Source organism: Schistocerca piceifrons, chromosome 11 (genome assembly GCF_021461385.2).
Source record: "Schistocerca piceifrons isolate TAMUIC-IGC-003096 chromosome 11, iqSchPice1.1, whole genome shotgun sequence".
NCBI classification, from domain to species: domain Eukaryota; kingdom Metazoa; phylum Arthropoda; class Insecta; order Orthoptera; family Acrididae; genus Schistocerca; species Schistocerca piceifrons.
In genome coordinates, this window is record NC_060148.1 from 95,256,171 (window position 1) to 95,279,318 (window position 23,148).

General features: G+C 42.2%; 1 protein-coding gene across 1 annotated transcript in view; it reads left to right on the forward strand.

Moving 5' to 3' along the window:
* LOC124719745 (protein shuttle craft) overlaps positions 1–23,148 on the forward strand; it is a 258,849-nt gene that overhangs the window by 219,385 nt on the left and 16,316 nt on the right. The window contains exons 18-19 of the mRNA XM_047244946.1: positions 7,688–7,840; positions 17,582–17,691. Coding sequence (XP_047100902.1) covers positions 7,688–7,840; positions 17,582–17,691 — 263 coding nt within the window. The remainder of the gene's footprint in view (positions 1–7,687; positions 7,841–17,581; positions 17,692–23,148) is intronic.

Below are 23,148 nucleotides of genomic sequence, written 5' to 3' on the forward strand. Positions count from 1 at the left end.
TCATCCAGTGTCATCATATTCTGTCTAATGACCTTGGTGAGTTGGGAACTGTCTGCATGGGTCTAAACGTCAGGGTACCTAAAACCTGGTTAGAATATTTGACTAGCTAAAATCAAACAGTAGTGTATTTATACCCATCAGCTAAGTGTCAAGGAAATACAACGTTACATCAAGTATAAAAATTGGTTAAGGAGGCAATTCAAGAGTGCAACGACAGGTGAACAGTTCAGTAATCCAACGGGGTTAGAGAATTGTGTTGAACATGTTTGCAAGTTATGATAATGGACAACCTCCACAGGTGGGGAAAAATGTAGTATTGACCCATATGTGCCTTATATTGGCAAATATCAAAATAGCATCTAAGTATAGTATGCAGAATTCCAAAGTATTATACTAGAGTCCTCATGATCATCAGTATTAAAGTATTATAGGTATCTCATTTGAAGATGTATGGCAACATTGACCTTACAATATCTATGAGGGTATAAGTAATTTTGCTGGTACACCACTGATGACCTGCACCAACAAGGACACCTATAATGCTGTGTCTGTAAACTGTATCATCCATCCTAAGTACCAGCTAACTGCATACTCACAGTGTTAAATGCCCCCTTATACTGTAATTGTAGTAAGTTTATACAAACAGCTAACAGGAAAATGTTATCAGAAGTAAGTCTTAAACATCATCTCCAACGTTACCATATAGGTGTAAAGACTCACTGGCCTCAAATGTATCAGAGGCCAAGAAATTTGATGGGGACACAGTGGTTCAATTAAGTTCAAATAATATGGATCTTATGCAAACTAGGCACAAACACTCAACATTACGAGTCAAAACATAAAAATATAAAATATGTGGACTTCAGGTAACGACCCCCTAACTTAGGTGTCGATGTTTACCTAAAACCTTAGTCTAAACTACTAAATATTGTCCATGCTGTCACTTATATCCACATCAGGCATTACCTTGATATTAAAAAGTTAATACACACATCTACTACGATCCATATAGAAAGAGGTTGACAGACGAAATGCAAATATTGCGTAACCCTGCTGTCAAATATGCCAGAGAGGTGTCGGAAGTAATTGGACATGGTAAACATTATGAAGAATCACTGCCTATAACTTTTTTTTTGTATCGGATGAGATATTTATACATTAGAAAGGTTATAGATAGTGTGAGAATTAGATTCTGATATACAAATATCTCACCCGATACACAACATTTGAAAACATCTTATAGGCAGTTGTTTACCCCTTTGACTGACTATCCCGAGGTGAGCCACTTTGTTCACGAAGTACTATCCTGATTTAACTTGTGAGCACACCTTTCTCTTTGCTTCTTGCTGCTTGTACAGCATTTTTTTTGCCTACAGTTTATCTTCATTATGTATGTGACCTGTAGAAGTTGTTTGCATCAAGTGAATAGGTGTGTGTTGACTGAACCCTTTGGGGTTTTTTCAGAAATATTCCTCTACTCTCAGATACAACAGTTTTTTTTGTACGGACTTAAATGTTTAAGGCATGTGAAGGGAAATGTAAGAAATGATCACACAGAACATGTAGCTCACACTGGACTGACACTGGAGTCAGGCGACCAGCAAGGGGCTGGAGCTCTTTCCGAAGTGTCGCTGCAGTTGGGCGGACACGGTGGCAGGATAACTTGCAGCTCTCATCATTAGCGTGACATCACTCCAAACACCAATTAAATATGGAACAGATGACATTGATACTTTTTGAAAACTTTCCTGTCAAACACTTCTTCATTTGTGTAATTATATAAAATTTATGATTTTCAGTTACTTAATGTTGTTCCTGAATTTTAACCATTACTCTATTCATTGATCTGTAAATAAAATTACTGCTATGCCAGACAAGTTGTCCACGCGTAAGTGATTAGTGACACCTGTGTGAAGCCGGGGTGGGTTAGTAGCTCATTCCAAAATTGACTTCAGACACAAAGTGAAATTGTATCTGCTTGGAAATTTCTCCTACCCCGAAAAGATTTCCTGAACCTGTAATTATATAGAGGGAAACATTCCACGTAGGAAAAATATATCTAAAAACAAAGATGATGTGACTTACCAAATGAAAGTGCTGGCAGGTCGACAGACACACAAACACACAAACATAACACACACAATTCAAGCTTTCCCAACAAACTTTTGCCTCATCAGGAAAGAGGGAAGGAGAGGGAAAGACGAAAGGATGTGGGTTTTAAGGGAGAGGGTAAGGAGTCATTCCAATCCCGGGAGCAGAAAGACTTACCTTAGGGGGAAAAAGGGACGGGTATACACTCGCACACACACACACATATACAGACACAAGCAGACATATTTAAAGACAAAGAGTTTGGGCAGAGATGTCAGTCGAGGCAGAAGTGCAGAGGCAAAGATGTTGTTGAATGACAGGTGAGGTATGAGTGGCGGCAACTTGAAATTAGCGGAGATTGAGGCCTGGTGGATAACGGGAAGAGAGGATATATTGAAGAGCAAGTTCCCATCTCCGGAGTTCGGATAGGTTGGTGTTAGTGGGAAGTATCCAGATAACCCGGACGGTGTAACACTGCGCCAAGATGTGCTGGCCGTGCACCAAGGCATGTTTAGCCTCAGGGTGATCCTCATTACCAACAAACACTGTCTGCCTGTGTCCATTCATGAGAATGGACAGTTTGTTGCTGGTCATTCCCACATAGAATGCGTCACAGTGTAGGCAGGTCAGTTGGTAGATCACGTGGGTGCTTTCACACGTGGCTCTGCCTTTGATCGTGTACACCTTCCGGGTTACAGGACTGGAGTAGGTGGTGGTGGGAGGGTGCATGGGATAGGTTTTACACCGGGGGCGGTTACAAGGGTAGGAGCCAGAGGGTAGGGAAGGTGGTTTGGGGATTTCATAGGGATGAACTAAGAGGTTACGAAGGTTAGGTGGACGGCGGAAAGACACTGTTGGTGGAGTGGGGAGGATTTCATGAAGGATGGATCTCATTTCAGGGCAGGATTTGAGGAAGTCGTATCCCTGCTGGAGAGCCACATTCAGAATCTGATCCAGTCCCGGAAAGTATCCTGTCACAAGTGGGGCGCTTTTGTGGTTCTTCTGTGGGAGATTCTGGGTTTGAGAGGATGAGGAAGTGGCTCTGGTTATTTGCTTCTGTACCAGGTCGGGAGGGTAGTTGCGGGATGCGAAAGCTGTAGTCAGGTTGTTGGTGTAATGCTTCAGGGATTCCGGACTGGAGCAGATTCGTTTGCCACGAAGACCTAGGCTGTAGGGAAGGGACCGTTTGATGTGGAATGGGTGGCAGCTGTCGTAATGGAGGTACTGTTGCTTGTTGGTGGGTTTGATGTGGACGGACGTGTGAAGCTGGCCATTGGACAGGTGGAGGTCAACATCAAGGAAAGTGGCATGGGATTTGGAGTAGGACCAGGTGAATCTGATGGAACCAAAGGAGTTGAGGTTGGAGAGGAAATTCTGGAGTTCTTCTTCACTGTGAGTCCAGATCATGAAGATGTCATCAATAAATCTGTACCAAACTTTGGGTTGGCAGGCCTGGGTAACCAAGAACGCTTCCTCTAAGGGACCCATGAATAGGTTGGCGTACGAAGGGGCCATCCTGGTACCCATGGCTGTTCCCTTTAATTGTTGGTATGTCTGGTCTTCAAAAGTGAAGAAGTTGTGGGTCAGGATGAAGCTGGCTAAGGTAATGAGGAAAGAGGTTTTAGGTAGGGTGGCAGGTGATCGGCGTGAAAGGAAGTGCTCCATCGCAGCGAGGCCCTGGACGTGCGGGATATTTGTGTATAAGGAAGTGGCATCAATGGTTACAAGGATGGTTTCTGGGGGTAACGGATTGGGTAAGGATTCCAGGCGTTCGAGAAAGTGGTTGGTGTCTTTGATGAAGGCTGGGAGACTGCACGTAATGGGTTGAAGGTGTTGATCTACGTAGGCAGAGATACGTTCTGTGGGGGCTTAGTAACCAGCTACAATGGGGCGGCCGGGATGATTGGGTTTGTGAATTTTAAGAAGAAGGTAGAAGGTAGGGGTGCGGGGTGTCGGTGGGGTCAGGAGGTTGATGGAGTCAGGTGAAAGGTTTTGCAGGGGGCCTAAGGTTCTGAGGATTCCTTGAAGCTCCGCCTGGACATCAGGAATGGGATTACCTTGGCAAACTTTGTATGTGGTGTTGTCTGAAAGCTGAAGCAGTCCCTCAGCCACATACTCCCGACGATCAAGTACCACGGTCGTGGAACCCTTGTCCGCCGGAAGAATGACGATGGACCGGTCAGCCTTCAGATCACGGATAGCCTGGGCTTCAGCGGTGGTGATGTTGGGAGTAGGATTAAGGTTTTTTAAGAAGGATTGAGAGGCAAGGCTGGAAGTCAGAAATTCCTGGAAGGTTTGGAGAGGGTGATTTTGAGGAAGAGGAGGTGGGTCCCGCTGTGACGGAGGACGGAACTGTTCCAGGCAGGAATATATATATCTATATATACAGGGTGTTTCAAAAATGACCGGTATATTTGAAACGGCAATAAAAACTAAACAAGCAGCGATAGAAATCTACCGTTTGTTGCAATATGCTTGGGACAACAGTACATTTTCAGGCGGACAAACTTTCGAAATTACAGTAGTTACAATTTTCAACAACAGATGGTGCTGCAAGTGATGTGAAAGATATAGAAGACAACGCAGTCTGTGGGTGCACCATTCTGTACGTTGTCTTTCTGCTGTAAGCGTGTGCTGTTCACAACATGCAAGTGTGCTGTAGACAACATGGTTTATTCCTTAGAACAGACGATTTTTCTGGTGTTGGAATTCCACCGCCTAGAACACAGTGTTGTTGCAACAAGACGAAGTTTTCAACGGAGGTTTAATGTAACCAAAGGACCGAAAAGCGATACAATAAAGGATCTGTTTGAAAAATTTCAACGGACTGGGAACAAGACGGATGAACGTGCCAGAAAGGTAGGGTGACCGTGTACGGCAACCACAGAGGGCAACGCGCAGCTAGTGCAGCAGGTGATCCAACAGCGGCCTCGGGTTTCCATTCGCCATGTTGCAGCTGCGGTCCAAATGACGCCAACGTCCACGTATCGTCTCATGCGACAGAGTTTACATCTCTATCCATACAAAATTCAAACGCGGCAACCCCTCAGCGCCGCTACCATTGCTGCACGAGAGACATTCGCTAACGATATAGTGCACAGGATTGATGACGGCGATATGCATGTGGGCAGCATTTGGTTTACTGACGAAGCTTATTTTTACCTGGACAGCTTCGTCAATAAACAGAACTGGCGCATATGGGGAACCGAAAAGCCCCATGTTGCAGTCCCATCGTCCCTGCATCCTCAAAAACGTACTGGTCTGGGCCACCATTTCTTCCAAAGGAATCATTGGCCCATTTTTCATATCCGAAACGATTACTGCATCATGCTATCTGGACATTCTTCGTGAATTTGTGGCGGTACAAACTGCCTTAGACGACACTGCGAACACCTCGTGGTTTATGCAAGATGGTGCCCGGCCACATCGCACGGCCGACGTCTTTAATTTCCTGAATGAATATTTTGATGATCGTGTGATTGCTTTGGGCTATCCGAAACACAGGAGGCGGCGTGGATTGGCCTCCCTATTCGCCAGACATGAACCCCTGTGACTTCTTTCTTTGGGGACACTTGAAAGACCAGGTGTATCGCCAGAATCCAGAAACAATTGAACAGCTGAAGCAGTACATTTCATCTGCATGTGAAGCCATTCCGCCAGACACGTTGTCAAAGGTTTCGGGTAATTTCATTCAGAGACTACGCCATATTATTGCTACGCATGGTGGATATGTGGAAAATATCGTACTATAGAGTTTCCCAGACCGCAGCGCCATCTGTTGAAAATTGTAACTACTGTAATTTCGAAAGTTTGTCTGCCTGAAAATGTACTGTTGTCCCACGCATATTGCAACAAACGGTGTATTTCTATCGCTGCTCGTTTAGTTTTTATTGCCGTTTCAAATATACCGGTCATTTTTGAAACACCCTGTATATATATAATGTGAATATAATAGAGGGAAACATTCCACGTGGGAAAAATATATCTAAAAAGAAAGATGATGAAACTTACCAAACAAAAGCGCTGGCAGGTCGATAGACACACAAACAAACACAAACATACACACAAAATTCAAGCTTTCGCAACCAATGGTTGCCTCGTCAGGAAAGAGGGAAGGAGAAGGAAAGACAAAAGGATATGGGTTTTAAGGGAGAGGGTAAGGAGTCATTCCAATCCCGGGAGCGGAAAGACTTACCTTAGGGGGAAAAAAGGACAGGTATACACTCGCACACACACACACATATCCATCCACACATACACAGACACAAGCAGACAAGCAGACAAATGTCTGCTTGTGTTTGTGTGTCTATCGACCTGCCAGCGCTTTTGTTTGGTAAGTTTCATCATCTTTCTTTTTTTTTGTATATATATATGTGTGTGTGTGTGTGTGTGTGTGTGTGTGTGTGTGTGTGTGCATGGGGGGGGGGGGTGTATTATGTATTATTTTGTTTGCTGGTTTTAGATAGTAAGTTTTCCAGCTGCATCCAACACAAATGATGTCCATTTTAAGAACAAATATTTCACTGTGCAGTTCCATTTTTGAAAGTTCCTGGTATATTAAAACTGTGTGACATCCAGTCCGGGATCTTGCCTTTCTCAAGCACTGTTGTTACAGTAGCACCCCCTTGAGACACACACACACACACACACACACACACACACACCTCCCTCTCTTGTGTCAACAACTGACACACGTACCTCTGTGACCAACTATTTTCCACAGTGAAGAGAATGAAATCTGCACACAGAAGCTTGTAATTCCAACATAACAGGTTGTCTTAGAATTAGCAGTGCTCGGTGTGTGGTAACAGACATTGATGCTTCAGTGAAAACCACTGGAGTCATTGACACCCAGTGTTTTTATGTTTAAGGTGTGAATAGAACAGTCTCTGAATACAAGTTGAGGTCAGTTTTAACTTTGTCAGAAAATGATATTCATCATAAGGCTGTATCAGTTGTAAGAAATATTGTGTTTCTTACTTAGCTGCCCCATATTCTTCTCTTCATCAATTAAAAGAAATGTAAGTTTCATTTCATTGTCATTTCTTTTCAGTGCACAGTCTTAGAAATTAAATTTCCACGAATTGCTTTATCAGCCACAAGGAGCAATACATCTCTGTTGAACTAACATTAGTGGCCACAGAATAGAATCCTTGTCAACAGTTTGTCATGCAGATCTACCCCTTTCTCATTTCTCCCTCTCCTCGCCTTCTCTCCCTCCACCATTAGTTGCCGTGAGTGGCTGTCATTCACTGCTGTGGCAAGCTAGCTCACGTAAGTAGATTGGCGAACAAGCATATCGTACACCGTGGCTGAGCCATATCTCCACCGTATCCCTTCTTCCAAGAGTGCTGGTGCCAAAAGGTAGTACATAGGAGAATCACTGTGGAATTTGGAAGGTAGGAGCAGAAGTACTGGCAGGAAAAAAGTGTAGAGTGTGGGTCACGAGTTGTGCTAGATAGCTCAGTCGCTAAGTGCAGTACCTGTTATGACTGAGGTTAAGATTCATCTCCCATTCTGGTGCAAATTTCTAACCTCCCAAGAACTTCTCTGCTCACTTTACTTTTCACGTTAACCCCACACATTTTATTTGCAGTCCAAACAGAAGAGTCGCAGTTACTCATTCGACCCGATGAACCGTGAGAAGCGCCACTTCGTTCACGAGTACTGCGAGCACTTCGGCTGCGAGTCAGTTGCCTATGACCAGGAGCCCAAGAGGAACATCGTGGCCACTGCATCCCGAGATAAGGTAAGAGTGCAGAGTGGGAGAACCAGTCAGAAGTGTTGTTCTAATTGCTTTCAGCTTACATGGTTATATACAGTTGAGAAATCGCAGTTTATTTTGTGGGCACGTTGTGCCTTCATTTTAATGAGGCATCTTTAGTGGCCAGAAGTATGTCCACATTTTCACCGAAACATAGTTCTTTCAATGTACAAACAGTGCCATTCTACTTATAATCTGCATTCAGTGACTCATTTTACAAGAGCTAGTCATAAAGTTTTAATTGTCACCTTGAAAAAAAAATGATGTTGCGACCAATAAATTTGGTGATGGTGTTCATCCTTCACCCACACATTCACCCTTCAGTGCAACATATTTTTCCCTACTACAGTGAATTACTCTATTCAGACCTCATTGTACTAATCTGCATTTTGGATGTTCAGAAAAGGTTTCATCTTGAAAATCATGTTTTGCTCATTATGAAAAATTCCTGCCAAACAATGGTTTCTTCATACAAGGAAGAAGTCGTGGTGTACCATTTCAGGGAAATACGGTGGTTGTGGCAAAATCTGATAATGAAAAGTAGCAGTGTGTGTGAGTGACCACTGTAGCAGAAAAAACTGGGTCATTATCATGGAGAGAAATCACCCCCTGGGACAGCTCCTGTAATGGTTTGACTTGATGACCTCACATAAGCTCTCCAGGAGATTTCGGTACTATTTTGATGCTCCAGTTTGGCTCTTTCAGAGACAGTGTATTAGCATCACACTACAGAAGTCCCAACTTTCCTTGATGATAGTTCACTTTTGGTCATTTTCAATGATGGTGAACCATTGTGTTTCCACTGCTCACTTTGCTCTTTGCTTTGGAATTTTAGTGATACACCCAGGATTTTTCCACAGTGAATAGGCAGCTAAAAAAGTCGCGCTGATTGACGTGGTGCAGCTACAACGTTTCTGCTGCTGGCTCAGCTTTCCAGGCTTTCTGAACAGCTGTGGGCATTTGTGGAGCCCAGCAGGTGGCGACCTTTGCCACATTCCATGTAAAGGTTGGTTATAATGAAACTTTTAACTATTTGAGCCAGCGCAGATGGAAAACTATTTACTGTACAGGTACCGATCTTAATAGAAATGATGTTCAAACTATCTGCTGCACAATTTGCATTGTCTGTAGTTTTAGTACCACGACTTGCAATTAGGCGCCAGTACTGGTATGGCGAAGTAGGGCTGAAACACGAGCATCAGTGTGCATTACGGTTGCAGTCAGTCAACATGGGCATGAACAATGTGAGCTGGGCTTTGCTCATAAAGCTGTTTTATTAAAACAATAGCAGTAGCACAGATGCTGTTCACGAGTATCGACACATTAGAGGAATACAGAGGTATCCTGTTTCTGCACCACTGATGAACAACATGATTCAGAAGTTTGAATTAACTGGCTATTTGCGAATTGATCCTGGGAGAGCCCGGCAGTCAGTTGCGCCACAAATTGTTGAATACGCTACGCTTGCCATGGCTGAGAATGCTGGACTTAATGTGTGGCCTTTGATCAGTGCCCGAACTGTGTCACGACAGCTGAACGTTCTCTGGTCCACTGTTAGTGCTCTGAACAACAGTGAAATAGATCCTTAGTGCAGTTCCAAGCTGTCATGGATGCAGATGATCATTCTGTTGAACATTATTTGTAACCTGGAACATAAGCATAGTACACGATTAACAGTTGTTACCATTCATGCGACAAATAAAAATGTGTGTCGGAGATAGGCGCAAGAAAAAGTCTGTCACAAATAAATAAAGCTTTTGACCATTAAGGCCTGTCAGACATTTCTGTGTGTGTGTGTGTGTGTGTGTGTGTGTGTGTGTGTGTGTGTGTGTGTGCGTGTGTGTGCGTGTGTGTGTGTGTGTGCGTGTGTGTGCGTGTGTGCGTCTACGTCTACTGTTGACGAAGGCCTTAATGGCCAAAAGCAATATTTCTTTGTGACAGTCTTACTGTTATGCCTATCTGTGACTCAGCATCTGCGCTATTTGGTCAGTAGCAACTTTCCTTTTCATGATGATGTACATTCCATCTTGGATTTTCCATTGTTAAATTAAAATCTGTTTCTTTCAATGGTTTATTCGTTATTCCTCTTCTGCGTGTCTTCCAATAGTTTCCACAAAGTTCCATTGTCCTACAATCGATTGTTTTTCATGGAGCCCCTGTCAAGTAGCGAAAGTTTAATTATTATCATTCAGCACTGTGTAAGATGGTGAAAACTGCTCCCCGACTGGATTTCACTTTTTCTACTATTGCCATGAGTCTGACATGCTGGTCTTTGAACATGAAGGCCTCCACTTCTCTTGTGATTCCTGATTTTTCACAGAGGGGTAGTCTACTATTTCATGTATCGTCTTTCAGACTTGTTCGTCAACACTGGAAACATCTGTGTCACCTGACCACTGTGTCATACATGAGTATATTTTTGCTGAACACTTCCCCCGACTCGGCACTGGACTCTTGCAGCATTGATTCACTTGAAACGCAAAAAAAAGAATAATTTCATGATATGCCACTTAATCAGTGCTTGCATTGATTTGTTTTGGCTCATCTAGCGCAGTGATACAGTATTGTGGCTCAGGAACTTTGTTGTATAGCAGGATTGGGGATATGTACCTGAAAATAGACAAAATATTAATTAGTGACAAAATAATTTAATTGGATAGATCAAAAATCTCCTTACCAAGCAACAGCACAACACACACATAAGACTGTCGTAAGTGGCAAGCTTTCGAAGTCAGTGGCTCCTCCTTCACCCCTCTGCCTTCGGGCGCTAATGACCATAGCAGTTTTGCGCCCTAAAACCAAAGCAAAAAACAAAAAAAAACCTCTGCTTTCCCCTCGGACCATTCTGCCTGAAGAAGGAGCCACTGGCTCCGAAAGCTTGCCAATCGCAACAGTCTTTTATGTGTGTGTTTTCTGCTGCTGCTTGATGAGTAGATTCTTTTATCTATCCAATTAAAATATGAATTAGGTAACTGTATTTTTGGAGGCGAAGGGGGGGGGGGGGGGAGTGAGTGATTAATCCTCAAATGCATGTGACTGTGTATAAAGTGCACCAAATACAAATACCATTGTTGTTTTAAAATTGAGCCCGGATCTATCCCTTCATTATTGCTTCAGGTAACAATGTGATAAGTTGCTTTGTCATATGTTCAAGAGCGCAGCAGTAATATAAAATAAACTGCAAGCAAGATGAGAGAAAATTTACGATTGGTGCATGAAAATGCCCCAGATTCCTAGCTAGTAATGTAAATGCACAATGAGGCAGTTGCCTTGGAGATGATGAGGCAGTTGTCTTCAAGATAATTAGCAAACGATTAAGCAGTTGGCTGGGATGTGAAGCAGCTGTGCTGTTTGACACTCTGAATGGGTCATTACTGTGGGGCAAACTTCTACATAGGAATAGACTGATATAATGAAAGTTTATTTTATTATTGTTTAATTAAACACTGATTTAGCTTGTGTAATGCAAGTTTATGTTATCAGTGTTGAATGCAACTAAGATGAAACTGTTATACTGCTCATACATGTTCACCTTAGTAACATAGAGACAGCTATTTTTGACATGTGTACAAAGTACATGGTGCATCCACTCGTGTTTTAAAAAACAGCACTCCCACTCAAGGGTTAAAACTTAGACTACTTGATGTATATAAAGTAAATAGAATCCCTGTCAGAAAGAGAGACTATAAGGGAACCCAAGTGATAAAAGTACAATTGACAGTATCTATGACTCACAGGCAGTAGTGAGGTTAATTAATTGTTGTTATTGGCTGTTAATTAATGTCGTCCTTTGTGTGATAGTTTGATACGGCATTTCTAATTATTTCAAGCTGTTTGTTACTTGCCATGTTAAAATTTACATTACATTTCTTTCTTTCATTCTTGAGTGCTGCTCCTTTAATGTCAGTTGTGTTCCATTGTCTATATTTTTTGCACCTATTTCATCTTCCATCTTTTGTTCTCTGTTCTGCGCAGTTCACTGTTCTCTTTGTGAGTCCTATTGTTACATGTCTTTGTTTCTTTCACTGCTTCTGTTCTATCTCAGCCACTTTGATCCTCAGGTTTTTCACAATTACCGCTGTAACACAGCCGGTCCTTTCACATTGCACAGCTTTGTTCGCTCTGGAGTTTCATTAATTTCTCAGAGCTGTAGCTGTCCCCTCAGAGATGGCTCTGCAATAAGAAGCTGGACGTGGATTACAGTAGATTAGATTCAGTTTCCATTCCAGGGACCCAAAATGAGACGATTCTCATGGACACGGAACATGTCGGAAAATATAACGTAAAAAACATAGAACATTTGAATATAATACACTCTCCCCTTATCATTTGTCAGGAGATTCTTAAGATATTCATCTGTGGAGTAGGAGGAGTTACCTACCAAGAAGTCTTTCAAACTCTGTTTAAACTGTGCTTTACCTGAAACCGAGTTTTTAATAGTTGCTGGCTATTTATTGAATACTGGACCCCTTTTTGGATCAAGGTAAGTGATTTTTGTCATGTAAATTGTTCTTATTCCTAGTATTGAAACTGTGTATTGAGCTATTGATTGGAAATAAAGACAAGTTATTTGCAACAAATTTCATTAAGGAATAAATATATTGGGAAGCACTGTTTAAAATTCCCAATTCCTGGAACTGGTTTTTACATGATGATCTTGAATTTACACCACAAATGAGTCTATTACGTGCTTTTGCACTCACTTTTGCTTGGTTTGACAGGTTACCCAAAAATATGATCCCGTATGACATAATAGACCGAAATCCTGCAAGTTTTTTAGATTTATATCTCCTACAGCTGACATCTTTCACATTGCAAATACAGACTTGTTAGGCAATTCAACAATTCTGTGGTGTGCCCTTCCCAACTGAATTTTTTATCAAGTAGTAATCGCTGAAATTTAACACTGTCAACCTCTTCTATATGCATGTCTTCATATGTTATATGTGTGCCAGAAGGAAATCTCATACAGATTCTGAACTGCATATAGTTGGCCTTTTCAGAGTTTACTGACAGTGAATTAGCTTTAAACCATTTGTTGATGTCAGCTAAAATTTGATTAACAGCCATTGCTAAATCTGTACTTGCATACTATTTATTGCAATGTTTGTATCATCTGCAAACAAAACGAACTTAGCACCTGGCAATGTAACAGATGAGTGATCATTAATGTACACAAGAAAAACCAATGGACCTAAGATGGAACCTTGAGGAACATCACTTGTAATTAATTTCCTATCAGTTGAATACTGATTACTTACTGCATAGGTATTTTGCAATGACATCCTTCATTTCCTCTTAGTTAAGTTTGCAGTGCTGCCAGTTACACCATAATATTCTAATTTACTTAAGAGAATGCTGTAATTCACAGAGTCAAAGGCTTTTGACAGGTCACGGAAAAAGCCAGTAGCCTCTAATTTGTTATCTGTTGAATTAAGTACATTGTCACTGTAAATGTAAATAGCCTTCTCTGTATCAGAACCTTCAGGGAACCCTTTGGTTCAATTCTCCGTCTGGCCGTCCACATTTAAGTTTCTCCCCATTTCTGAAGCTGTACAATGGATATTGTAGGCTGTGACTGTGTGCTTATTGAATGTTAAAACAGATAACTGTAACCAGTTAAATAGGAATTACTTGTTTATCTCCATAAAGCAGTTTTCAAGACATGTCAATCTCAGCATCAGATGAGCTTGCAGAATTCACACATTTACATTTATAGTATGATTTACACATTTACATGTGTAGAATGATGCTGGGTAATAGCTCTGTGACCCTTCAATTTATCACCTTGAGTGCTAGCTCGGTGTGGCCAAGCGGTTCTAGGTGCTTCAGTCTGGAACTGCGCGACCGGTACGGTCACAGGTTCGAATCCTGCCTCGGGCATGGATGAGTGTGATGTCCTTAGGTTAGTTAGGTTTAAGTAGTTCTAAGTCCTAGGGGACTGATGACCTCGGGTGTTAAGTCCCATAGTGCTGAGAGCCATTTGAACTATTTTTTTGAGTGCTAGCTATGTGGCAGCTTGTGTGGAGAAACAAACTACTGACGGTTGTTATGTGAATACTGTCAAGTAAATTTAATATTTGTGTAAAAATAATCATAATGGCTGCAATAAACTGAATCTCTGTTTACCATAAGACAATAACTGAATGCCATGTTAAAATAAGACTAAAGGCAAAGAGCAGGTGTTCGTGGTGTGTGTGTGTGTGTGTGTGTGTGTGTGTGTGTGTGTGTGTGTGGAGAGAGAGAGAGAGAGAGAGAGAGAGAGAGAGAGAGTGAGTGAGTGCGCGCGTGTGCTGTACTTCTTCACACTGAAATGGCTGGATGGATTTTGATGCAATTTGAATGCCTAAATGTCTGGATAGGTTTTGATGCAATTTGGAATGGACGTAGCATATACCCTGAATTAACAGGTAGGCTACCTTATATATACCTACTTATCAAAGGGGTGGGGGTGGAAAAGTAGCCTATTGCATGACACACAAACCCATATTTTATTCATCCAGTGTTTGAGAATGACAGCACTTGTTGACTTGCAACAAACATTACACGTAATTTCAAACCTTTATGAAACTTTTTCTTGCTGACAGTCCCCACAAAATGATGAAAGGAAAAAACTCTATAGTGCCACTTGTAGCCTGATGTTTTAATTTATAACTTCTTTACTGCTAACTCTGTTGACAACACATTTTGCAGACAGTAGCCACATATACCATTGGATGTACTTGCAAAACAATACCATTGTCTGAAACACACTTCAGCAAATGTGATGTCTAAAAAGGAGATGCCTCAAAATGAAATTGCAGGACGAAATTTATTAGAGATACAGATGAAGTGTATGTACAAATACGTGTGGAATACGTTTGACTTGTGCGCACACAGACAGCTGTGGGTGAAAAGCTCATCCTAAGCACCTGTAAGAATTTCAACCAAATTTGGTACTCACATTATTTACGATTTGGAAAGAAATACTGTGGGGGTAATAACACCAGCATCCTATTGTGGTGGGAGTAATTACATTTTGAGAGAAAGGGAGAATGGGGGATGGACAGAGAGAGGTTAAAGGGGGAGATGACTGATAGAAGATTGTAATAAATACATACCTGGACAGTTTTTATGAAAAACTCTTTAACTGTAAGTTACAGTGCAGGGTGTATTCTTATAGACATCTGGCTGGAAATGCATTCTACTTGAAGGTGAAGATAAAAAAAAAAATCTTTCACATGTAGATTTCAGCGATTAAAAGCTCACACGAGAACACGCCAAGCAAGTGGGAATGTCCTGTCTGTACCAGTGTTTAAGCTCCACACTGAGAGGCAGTCAGCAGTAATCCCTACCCTCGCACTGGGCCCAAACTAGTGTTGACAGTTCACCGTCACCATAGTGTGGGGATTCTCCGTAGCCCAGGGGTGTGTGTTGCGAAGGTTGACGATAGTTCCTCTTGCAAAGGTAGCCTCACCTGTGAGTGGGACAATTCACAGAAATCCCAGCAAGGTTGTGGCCAGTGGGACAGACCAGTGACAAAACAGTCAATCTGAACAGAAGTCTGTAGGTAATAAGGCTTGCACATATTGTGAGAATGGATAGTGGCAGTTGTGGAGAATGTTTCACACGGTCGTCTGGCTTTCCCAGTTCTGGCGGGCCACCACCGTAGTGCTGATATCAGGATCACTCTTGAAGATATTTTGTCACCACGTACCCTGGAAACGCATTTCCAGCCATATGCTCTGCGAGCTTTTTTGCTCCTTATCCTTTCAGTCATAATTTCTTGCAGTTTGTCCCTATTTAGCATAATCACCCTATGGTGCGTGCGCGTATTTAGGACCTATATAAGTAGTTTCACATTTTGAGCTCTGTAAGTGTAATTTTCAACAATTTCATGTCAAAGTACTCGCTACTATTACTTCCATCCAGTGGTGGGAACATGTATTGTCAGTTTGTTTAATTACAACTAGGGCTTATTATTTAAGAACAATTGGGTAACAAAAGAGATACCAGATATACTGTAATTATGTTTGAAACCTGTTTATTATACTTTCAGCTTGATATGCTATTGGCTAACATAACAACATCTAATTAACTCATGATTAGTGTAGTTTGTAAAATGAAACCAGATTAACAATGAAAGTAATGTGTTTATTTGGACTGCTGTATTGTCTGTCGGGAAAGACATGGAGAGACAGTGAATATCACAGTGTGCAACAAATGGAGCACGTGTGGATGTGTATTTGTATGAAACTAAGAGTTAAGCTATCATTTGCAATAAACCCCATAGTAGAGTTTAGCATAGTTCCTAAGAAATAATTTATTGTACTCAGACAAGGACTTTATGCTAACCCTGTATAAATTTATAAACTCAGATCAGATGTAGCTCACAAGGAGAGCTGTCAAGCATTTAGATTCTCTTTTTGAAACTGTTTATATAATGATGTAGGTTGAGATCCCAGGTATCATACACTGCAGCCATTCAACCTGGTGGGCCCCCAGTTTCTGAGTGATTGATGATTAATAATAATAACAATAAAAGAATTTGTGTGACACTAAACAGCATTAAAATGTTGCATGTTGTGATCTGGTTGCATGGTACAATGGATAGCTTAAAAACATCACATGCAAGAGGTTGTGGGTTTGAATCTTGTCACGTGCACTTTTTTTGTTTAAAATTTGTGTCAGATGACTTTGATCATTATTGTTATACAGCTTATTGGTTGAAATGTAATTTTTCAATTCCATTCCTTTGTCTCATAATTTTAATCATAATATCAGCATTTTCATTTGCTGTCATTTTTCTTCCTTTCGTTCTTTCTCCACTTAAAATCTTTGTTCACCTGTTTTTAATTAATTTTCTATTTTAATTCCTCCCCCCCCCCCCCCCCCCCCCCCCCCCTTCCGCACTACTGATTCATTATATCTATTTCTCATTGTGCTCGAATTTCGTTTTACTTATAAATCCATCTTTCATTTAAATTTTCATCTGGATTATTTTGTCCATAGTGCAATAGATAAGGTATGTTTTAAATGATTTTAAATGTTTGTATGACTAGCACCGCGCACAAGGGGGGGGGGGGGGGGGGGGGGGGATTGCACATCTGGTAACAAAAACACGTTTCTCACTGTTGCACAAATACAAATATTTTGTCTTTTGTTTTGTAACCAATAAACAGAATTTTCAAGTAATGGAACAGTATAATAGATAAATATAATTAAATTCATATTCGCAGAAATTGTGATAGGCAAAAGAATGTTATAAAGAAAATATGAGAAAGTTCATATGGTGATTAAAATGTTGTGACAAAGGAATAGAAATAAATAATTACATTTAAACCAGTTAATTGAATAAAAATAATAATTGAAGTCATTTCAGTAAATTTTAAAAATAAAAATAAATTTAATACAGTTGACAAGATTTGAACCCATTACCTCCTGCATGGGAAGCTGTTATCCTGTCTGTTATACCACACTATGTAATGTAACTTTTTTAATGTATTGATTGTCATACAAATTCCAAAATTATTTTTTCGTCAATTACTCGCAAACGAGGGCCCAGCAGGGTGAATGGCTGCAGTGTGTGATACCTGAGACACTAACCTACATCACCATATAAATAGTTTCAAAAAGTCGATCGCAACACTGGGGACCTGCCCTTGTCAGTTGGGAAATACTTGTAACGAGACTGCACTTTTCTGCTGCCAGCCTCTGAACCTCTGTCTGTCTCCGTCCCACCTACAGGCGTGGCTGCCCAGCATGAGCCTGCTGGAGGTGATACAGCGGGAGAGCGGCCAGCGCAAGATCCCCAAGCCCGTCATCTCGTCGACCGGCCGAGCGCAGCCTGCTGCCAGGTGAGTCGGCGCCTCGTAGCCTGCTGCGGCGGCACGACACTGCTCGCTACAGTTACTGCCGCTGGCGGCACCGGGGAGGATAGCGAGTAGTGAAATTTTACTTGTGTGACTCCAGCATAGTGGGAATAATACATGGTTAGGTCAAAAGGTGATTTTTGGACAACCAGTGACCCACAGGTCGCATCTATCCTTCAATTGTCTTCAATATTACCTTCAGATCATCCAGACAACAAAACAGTATTTTCCAAAACAGCATGTAAATGACGTCAAGACTATACATATGTATATGCATGAAAAAGTCAAGCTTAACTGCAAAAGATACATAATGTGGTATCTTGAACAGAATGACCTCCTCAGTGTCAACCAGCACAGGTTTCAAAAACATCGACCGTGTGAAACACAGCTCGCACTTTTCTCACATGACATACTGAATGATTTGGATTGAGGCAGTTGGGTAGATGCAGTATTTCTCGATTTCCGAAAAGCATTTGACTCAGTACCGTACCTATGCTTATTGTCAGAATTACAATCGTATGAGGTACCGAGTGAAATTTGTGACTGGATTGCGAACTTTTTTATAGAAATGACACAGTATGTTATCTTGGATGGTGAGTCCTCTTCAGATGTAGAAGTAACTTCAGGTGTGCCCCATAGATGTGTGTTGGGACCCTTGCTGTTTCTGTTGTTTATTAATGACCTTGTAGACAATATTAATACACTCCTGGAAATAGAAATAAGAACACCGTGAATTCATTGTCCCAGGAAGGGGAAACTTTATTGACACATTCCTGGGGTCAGATACATCACATGATCACACTGACAGAACCACAGGCACATAGACACAGGCAACAGAGCATGCACAATGTCGGCACTAGTACAGTGTATATCCACCTTTCGCAGCAATGCAGGCTGCTATTCTCCCATGGAGACGATCGTAGAGATGCTGGATGTAGTCCTGTGGAACGGCTTGCCATGCCATTTCCACCTGGCGCCTCAGTTGGACCAGCGTTCGTGCTGGACGTGCAGACCGCGTGAGACGATGCTTCATCCAGTCCCAAGCATGCTCAATGGGGGACAGATCCGGAGATCTTGCTGGCCAGGGTAGTTGACTTACACCTTTTAGAGCACGTTGGGTGGCACGGGATACATGCGGACGTGCATTGTCCTGTTGGAACAGCAAGTTCCCTTGCCGGTCTAGGAATGGTAGAACGATGGGTTTGATGACGGTTTGGATGTACCGTGCACTATTCAGTGTCCCCTCGACGATCACCAGTGGTGTACGGCCAGTGTAGGAGATCGCTCCCCACACCATGATGCCGGGTGTTGGCCCTGTGTGCCTCGGTCGTATGCAGTCCTGATTGTGGCGCTCACCTGCACGGCGCCAAACACGCATACGACCATCATTGGCACCAAAGCAGAAGCGACTCTCATCGCAGAAGACGACACGTCTCCATTCGTCCCTCCATTCACGCCTGTCGCGACACCACTGGAGGCGGGCTGCACGATGTTGGGGCGTGAGCGGAAGACGGCCTAACGGTGTGCAGGACCGTAGCCCAGCTTCATGGAGACGGTTGCGAATGGTCCTCGCCGATACCCCAGGAGCAACAGTGTCCCTAATTTGCTGGGAAGTGGCGGTGCGGTCCCCTACGGCACTGCGTAGGATCCTACGGTCTTGGCGTGCATCCGTGCTTCGCTGCGGTCCGGTCCCAGGTTGACGGGCACGTGCACCTTCCGCCGACCACTGGCGACAACATCGATGTACTGTGGAGACCTCACGCCCCACGTGTTGAGCAATTCGGCGGTACGTCCACCCGGCCTCCCGCATGCCCACTATACGCCCTCGCTCAAAGTCCGTCAACTGCACATACGGTTCACGTCCACGCTGTCGCGGCATGCTACCAGTGTTAAAGACTGCGATGGAGCTCCGTATGCCACGGCAAACTGGCTGGCACTGACTGCGGCGGTGCACAAATGCTGCGCAGCTAGCGCCATTCGACGGCCAACACCGCGGTTCCTGGTGTGTCCGCTGTGCCGTGCGTGTGATCATTGCTTGTACAGCCCTCTCGCAGTGTCCGGAGCAAGTATGGTGGGTCTGACACACCGGTGTCAATGTGTTCTTTTTTCCATTTCCAGGAGTGTAGTAACCAAAGACTTTTTTTATATGATACAGTTATTGTGTGAAAGGAGCTGCATAAATATTCAGTCAGATCCTGATAAAATTTCAAAGTGGTGCAGAGATTGGCAACTTGCTTTACATGTTCAGAAATTTAAAATTGTGCATGCCACAAAATGAAAAAATATAGTATCCTATGACTATAATATCAGTAAGTCACTACTAGAATGGGCCAACTCGTACACTTTGTGTGGATATTAAATAGAATGATCACGTAGGCTCAATTGGGGGTAACACAGGTAGTAGACTTTCATTTATTTGTTGAAGACTAGGGAAGTGCAGTCAGTCTACAAAAGAGGTTGCTTGCAGACTACTCATGTGACCCATCCTACAACATTGCTCAAGTGTTTGGGACCCATACCAAATTGGACTCTTGAAGGTAGATGTAAACTGTCCAGAGAAAATCTGTTAACAAAACCAGAGATCGCACCTCAGACCTTTGGATCTGTGGACCGGTACTTAACCACTGAGCCATACAAGCACACAAGCCTTGTGAAACTGGACACGTCAAACCGAATAAAACTGTTACTGCCATCAGCAAATGAACTGTCACATTTCATAACAGTTTAGTAGCTCAGTGTTAAAAACTTTATAGTACAAGGTCTACACATGTTGGTGATTACACTTTCAACAGTCCCTGACAAAGTGCCTACAGTTATATAAATGTTATTAACTGGCCACAATGGGAAAATTATTTGAATGCCAGGCATCACCTGGGGTACACTTAACCCTTTTCACGATATGTAGATCTCTGTGGCACACGCAGGAAGTTAAAGGGGTTGTATTGTCAACACTGGAGGTCACGAGAGCCAACATTAATACATTTCAATTACTTGTTGAGTTACTGGTGTAACTGTTGCAGCCTCAGCTGTTTAAAGGTATGATAAAACTTTGTTTTTCCTCTGAATAATAGGCTCAGGCAGTTCTGTGACTTTAGGCTGCAGATTCCTTGACTTGCGCCATCGGGTGGTGAGTTTCCAGGTTCCACTTAACAGGTCATATTGCTTACATTTGGATTGTGAGGATAAAATCAGAATAATTACAACACCCATGCACTCATTCAATCTGTCATTCTTCCCGTGCTCTGTACGTGAATGGAATTGGAAGAGAGCCTAATTAATGCTGTTGTGGAATGTACCATCTACCATGCACATCACAGTGGGTTGCACAGTATAAATGTAGATGAACGGTGATACAACAATGTTTGTTATATATAATCTTGACGTGGTTTATATGCTAGTTTGCAAACTACTGTTTTGTCCATCCAGAGGATTCAAAATTGGGTTCAGGTAACATGTCAATAAAATGAAAAAGTGAACCTTCGAAATTTGACTGTTTCTATATCACACTGTAGTTTTGATTTTATGCGCTAGGAGTGGTGCTGTCACATCAGTCACACGATGGTTTGGCCCGCAGTCTGAAGTAAGTATGTGAATCGGGCCTGTGGGTCACCAAAGGTTGCCCACAGCTGGCATAGAGGGTGGTGGGAGAGCTGGACATTTGTAAGAAGAGAGGACAGTTGACTCCAAGCTAGTGAACTGAAATTCCTAAGAATTATTTTACGGAAAACTAAGAGTAAGTTAATATGGTTTGGACATGTAAAGACAATGGAAGATTAAAGAATAAAAATAGGATACTATATTTTTTTCATTTTGTGACATGCACGATTTTAAATTTCTGAACATTTAAAGCAAGTTGCCAATCTCTGTGCCACTTTGAAATTCTATCAGGACCTGATTGAATATTTATGCAGATCCTTTCACGCAATAACTGAATCATGTGCAAAAGTCTTTGGTTACTATTAAGGGGGTTAGGACATCAAACGGGACGACTTGGAGCAGGAGAGACACCACAGGAATTTTTAACTTCCACTGTCAATACTTTTAAAAATAAATTCATAAAACTTTCTCAGAATGACTAGAAAGTATTCAGGATTTACACTTATAGTGGTGGAAGTTCAAAAATATATTAAATATATTAAAAACTGTGGTAAAAATTGAGATAATTAACTATAATATTTGAGTTTTTTCTAAACATAAAGTTTAAAATGTAACAGCACATTCATTTTTTCTTAAATTAATTAATTTCTAGAGTTTCATACACCTGTAAGTATGGTTTGTATGCTGTGCAAAATTCATCGAAGAATCTGTCTTACTTATGAAGAAACGTGTACCTATAGCAACAAACGCAGCCAATAGATGATGAATCCTTCCTGGTTGTGCTGACAAAGTTTTATGAATTTATTCGTAAAAGTATAGACAGTGGAAATTAAGATGTCCTGTGCTCTCTCTTCTGCTCCAAGACGGCCCGTTTGATGTCCTACCCCCCTTAATATTGTCTACCTAGTTTCAGAGCAAGAGGGAGAGCCAGAGTTAGAGGATTGACTTGATCCAGACTACTATTAGAAGAGTGAATCTGGACTGGAACAAAACAGTTCTAGAGAAGAATAGTGGGAAGATGGAGGAAAGTGGAGGAGTACCATAAATGTCCCAACTTTGTCCGATGCTGGATAAAAGGAAATGGACGCTTCTGAGAGAGTGCGTAATTTAGTGTGCGAAACTGCCACACCTGACAGTAAAGTGGGTCTAACCCGGCAGTGTGACAAGTCAAAATGAACTCGGATGACAGACAGCAGTACATAATTTCGTGTTTCATCAAATCTGTGCCAGAGTTCATCAGTCATAGTGGTCAGCAAATCATGGTACGTCAGTCTCTCGACAACCCCGGACTAGATGTTTTCAGCATTTGAGAGGCCTGCAGTAAGTGCTGTGCAGCGCAACTGTCAAACACCTTCTGTGTCGACGTAGTCAGGACAGCATGGGCAATGTGCAATCTCGCACTATCTTGTCGACAGATAAGTCACAGAGACTTCGAACACCAGGCACGGCCTCCAGTCTTAAGGTGTCAGACATAAGGTAACAAATCCAGTCTGACAATGTTCTTTCTCTTTGAAGTCTCCACACGTGGAGATGTACAGCATAATGCTCTGCATTGAACCGGAACTTGTCTGAAAAGAATACAACGTGTCTCTGCCCCCACTGCCAGGGGAAGCCACGACAGACCCTGTGCAGACATGATGTGATGCTCTGGACACTGTCACTCTGTGGGGTCTGTTCAAAAAATTCCAGTGATTACAAAAATGGACTGGGTCTTTTGGTCCAACTGAACATATCATTGACTGGAAATGGTTACGTTTAGCTACTTGGAGACCATTTGCAGCCAATCATGGACTTCATGTTCCTGAACGGCGATGGAATTTTTGCGAATTGCAATACACCGTGTCA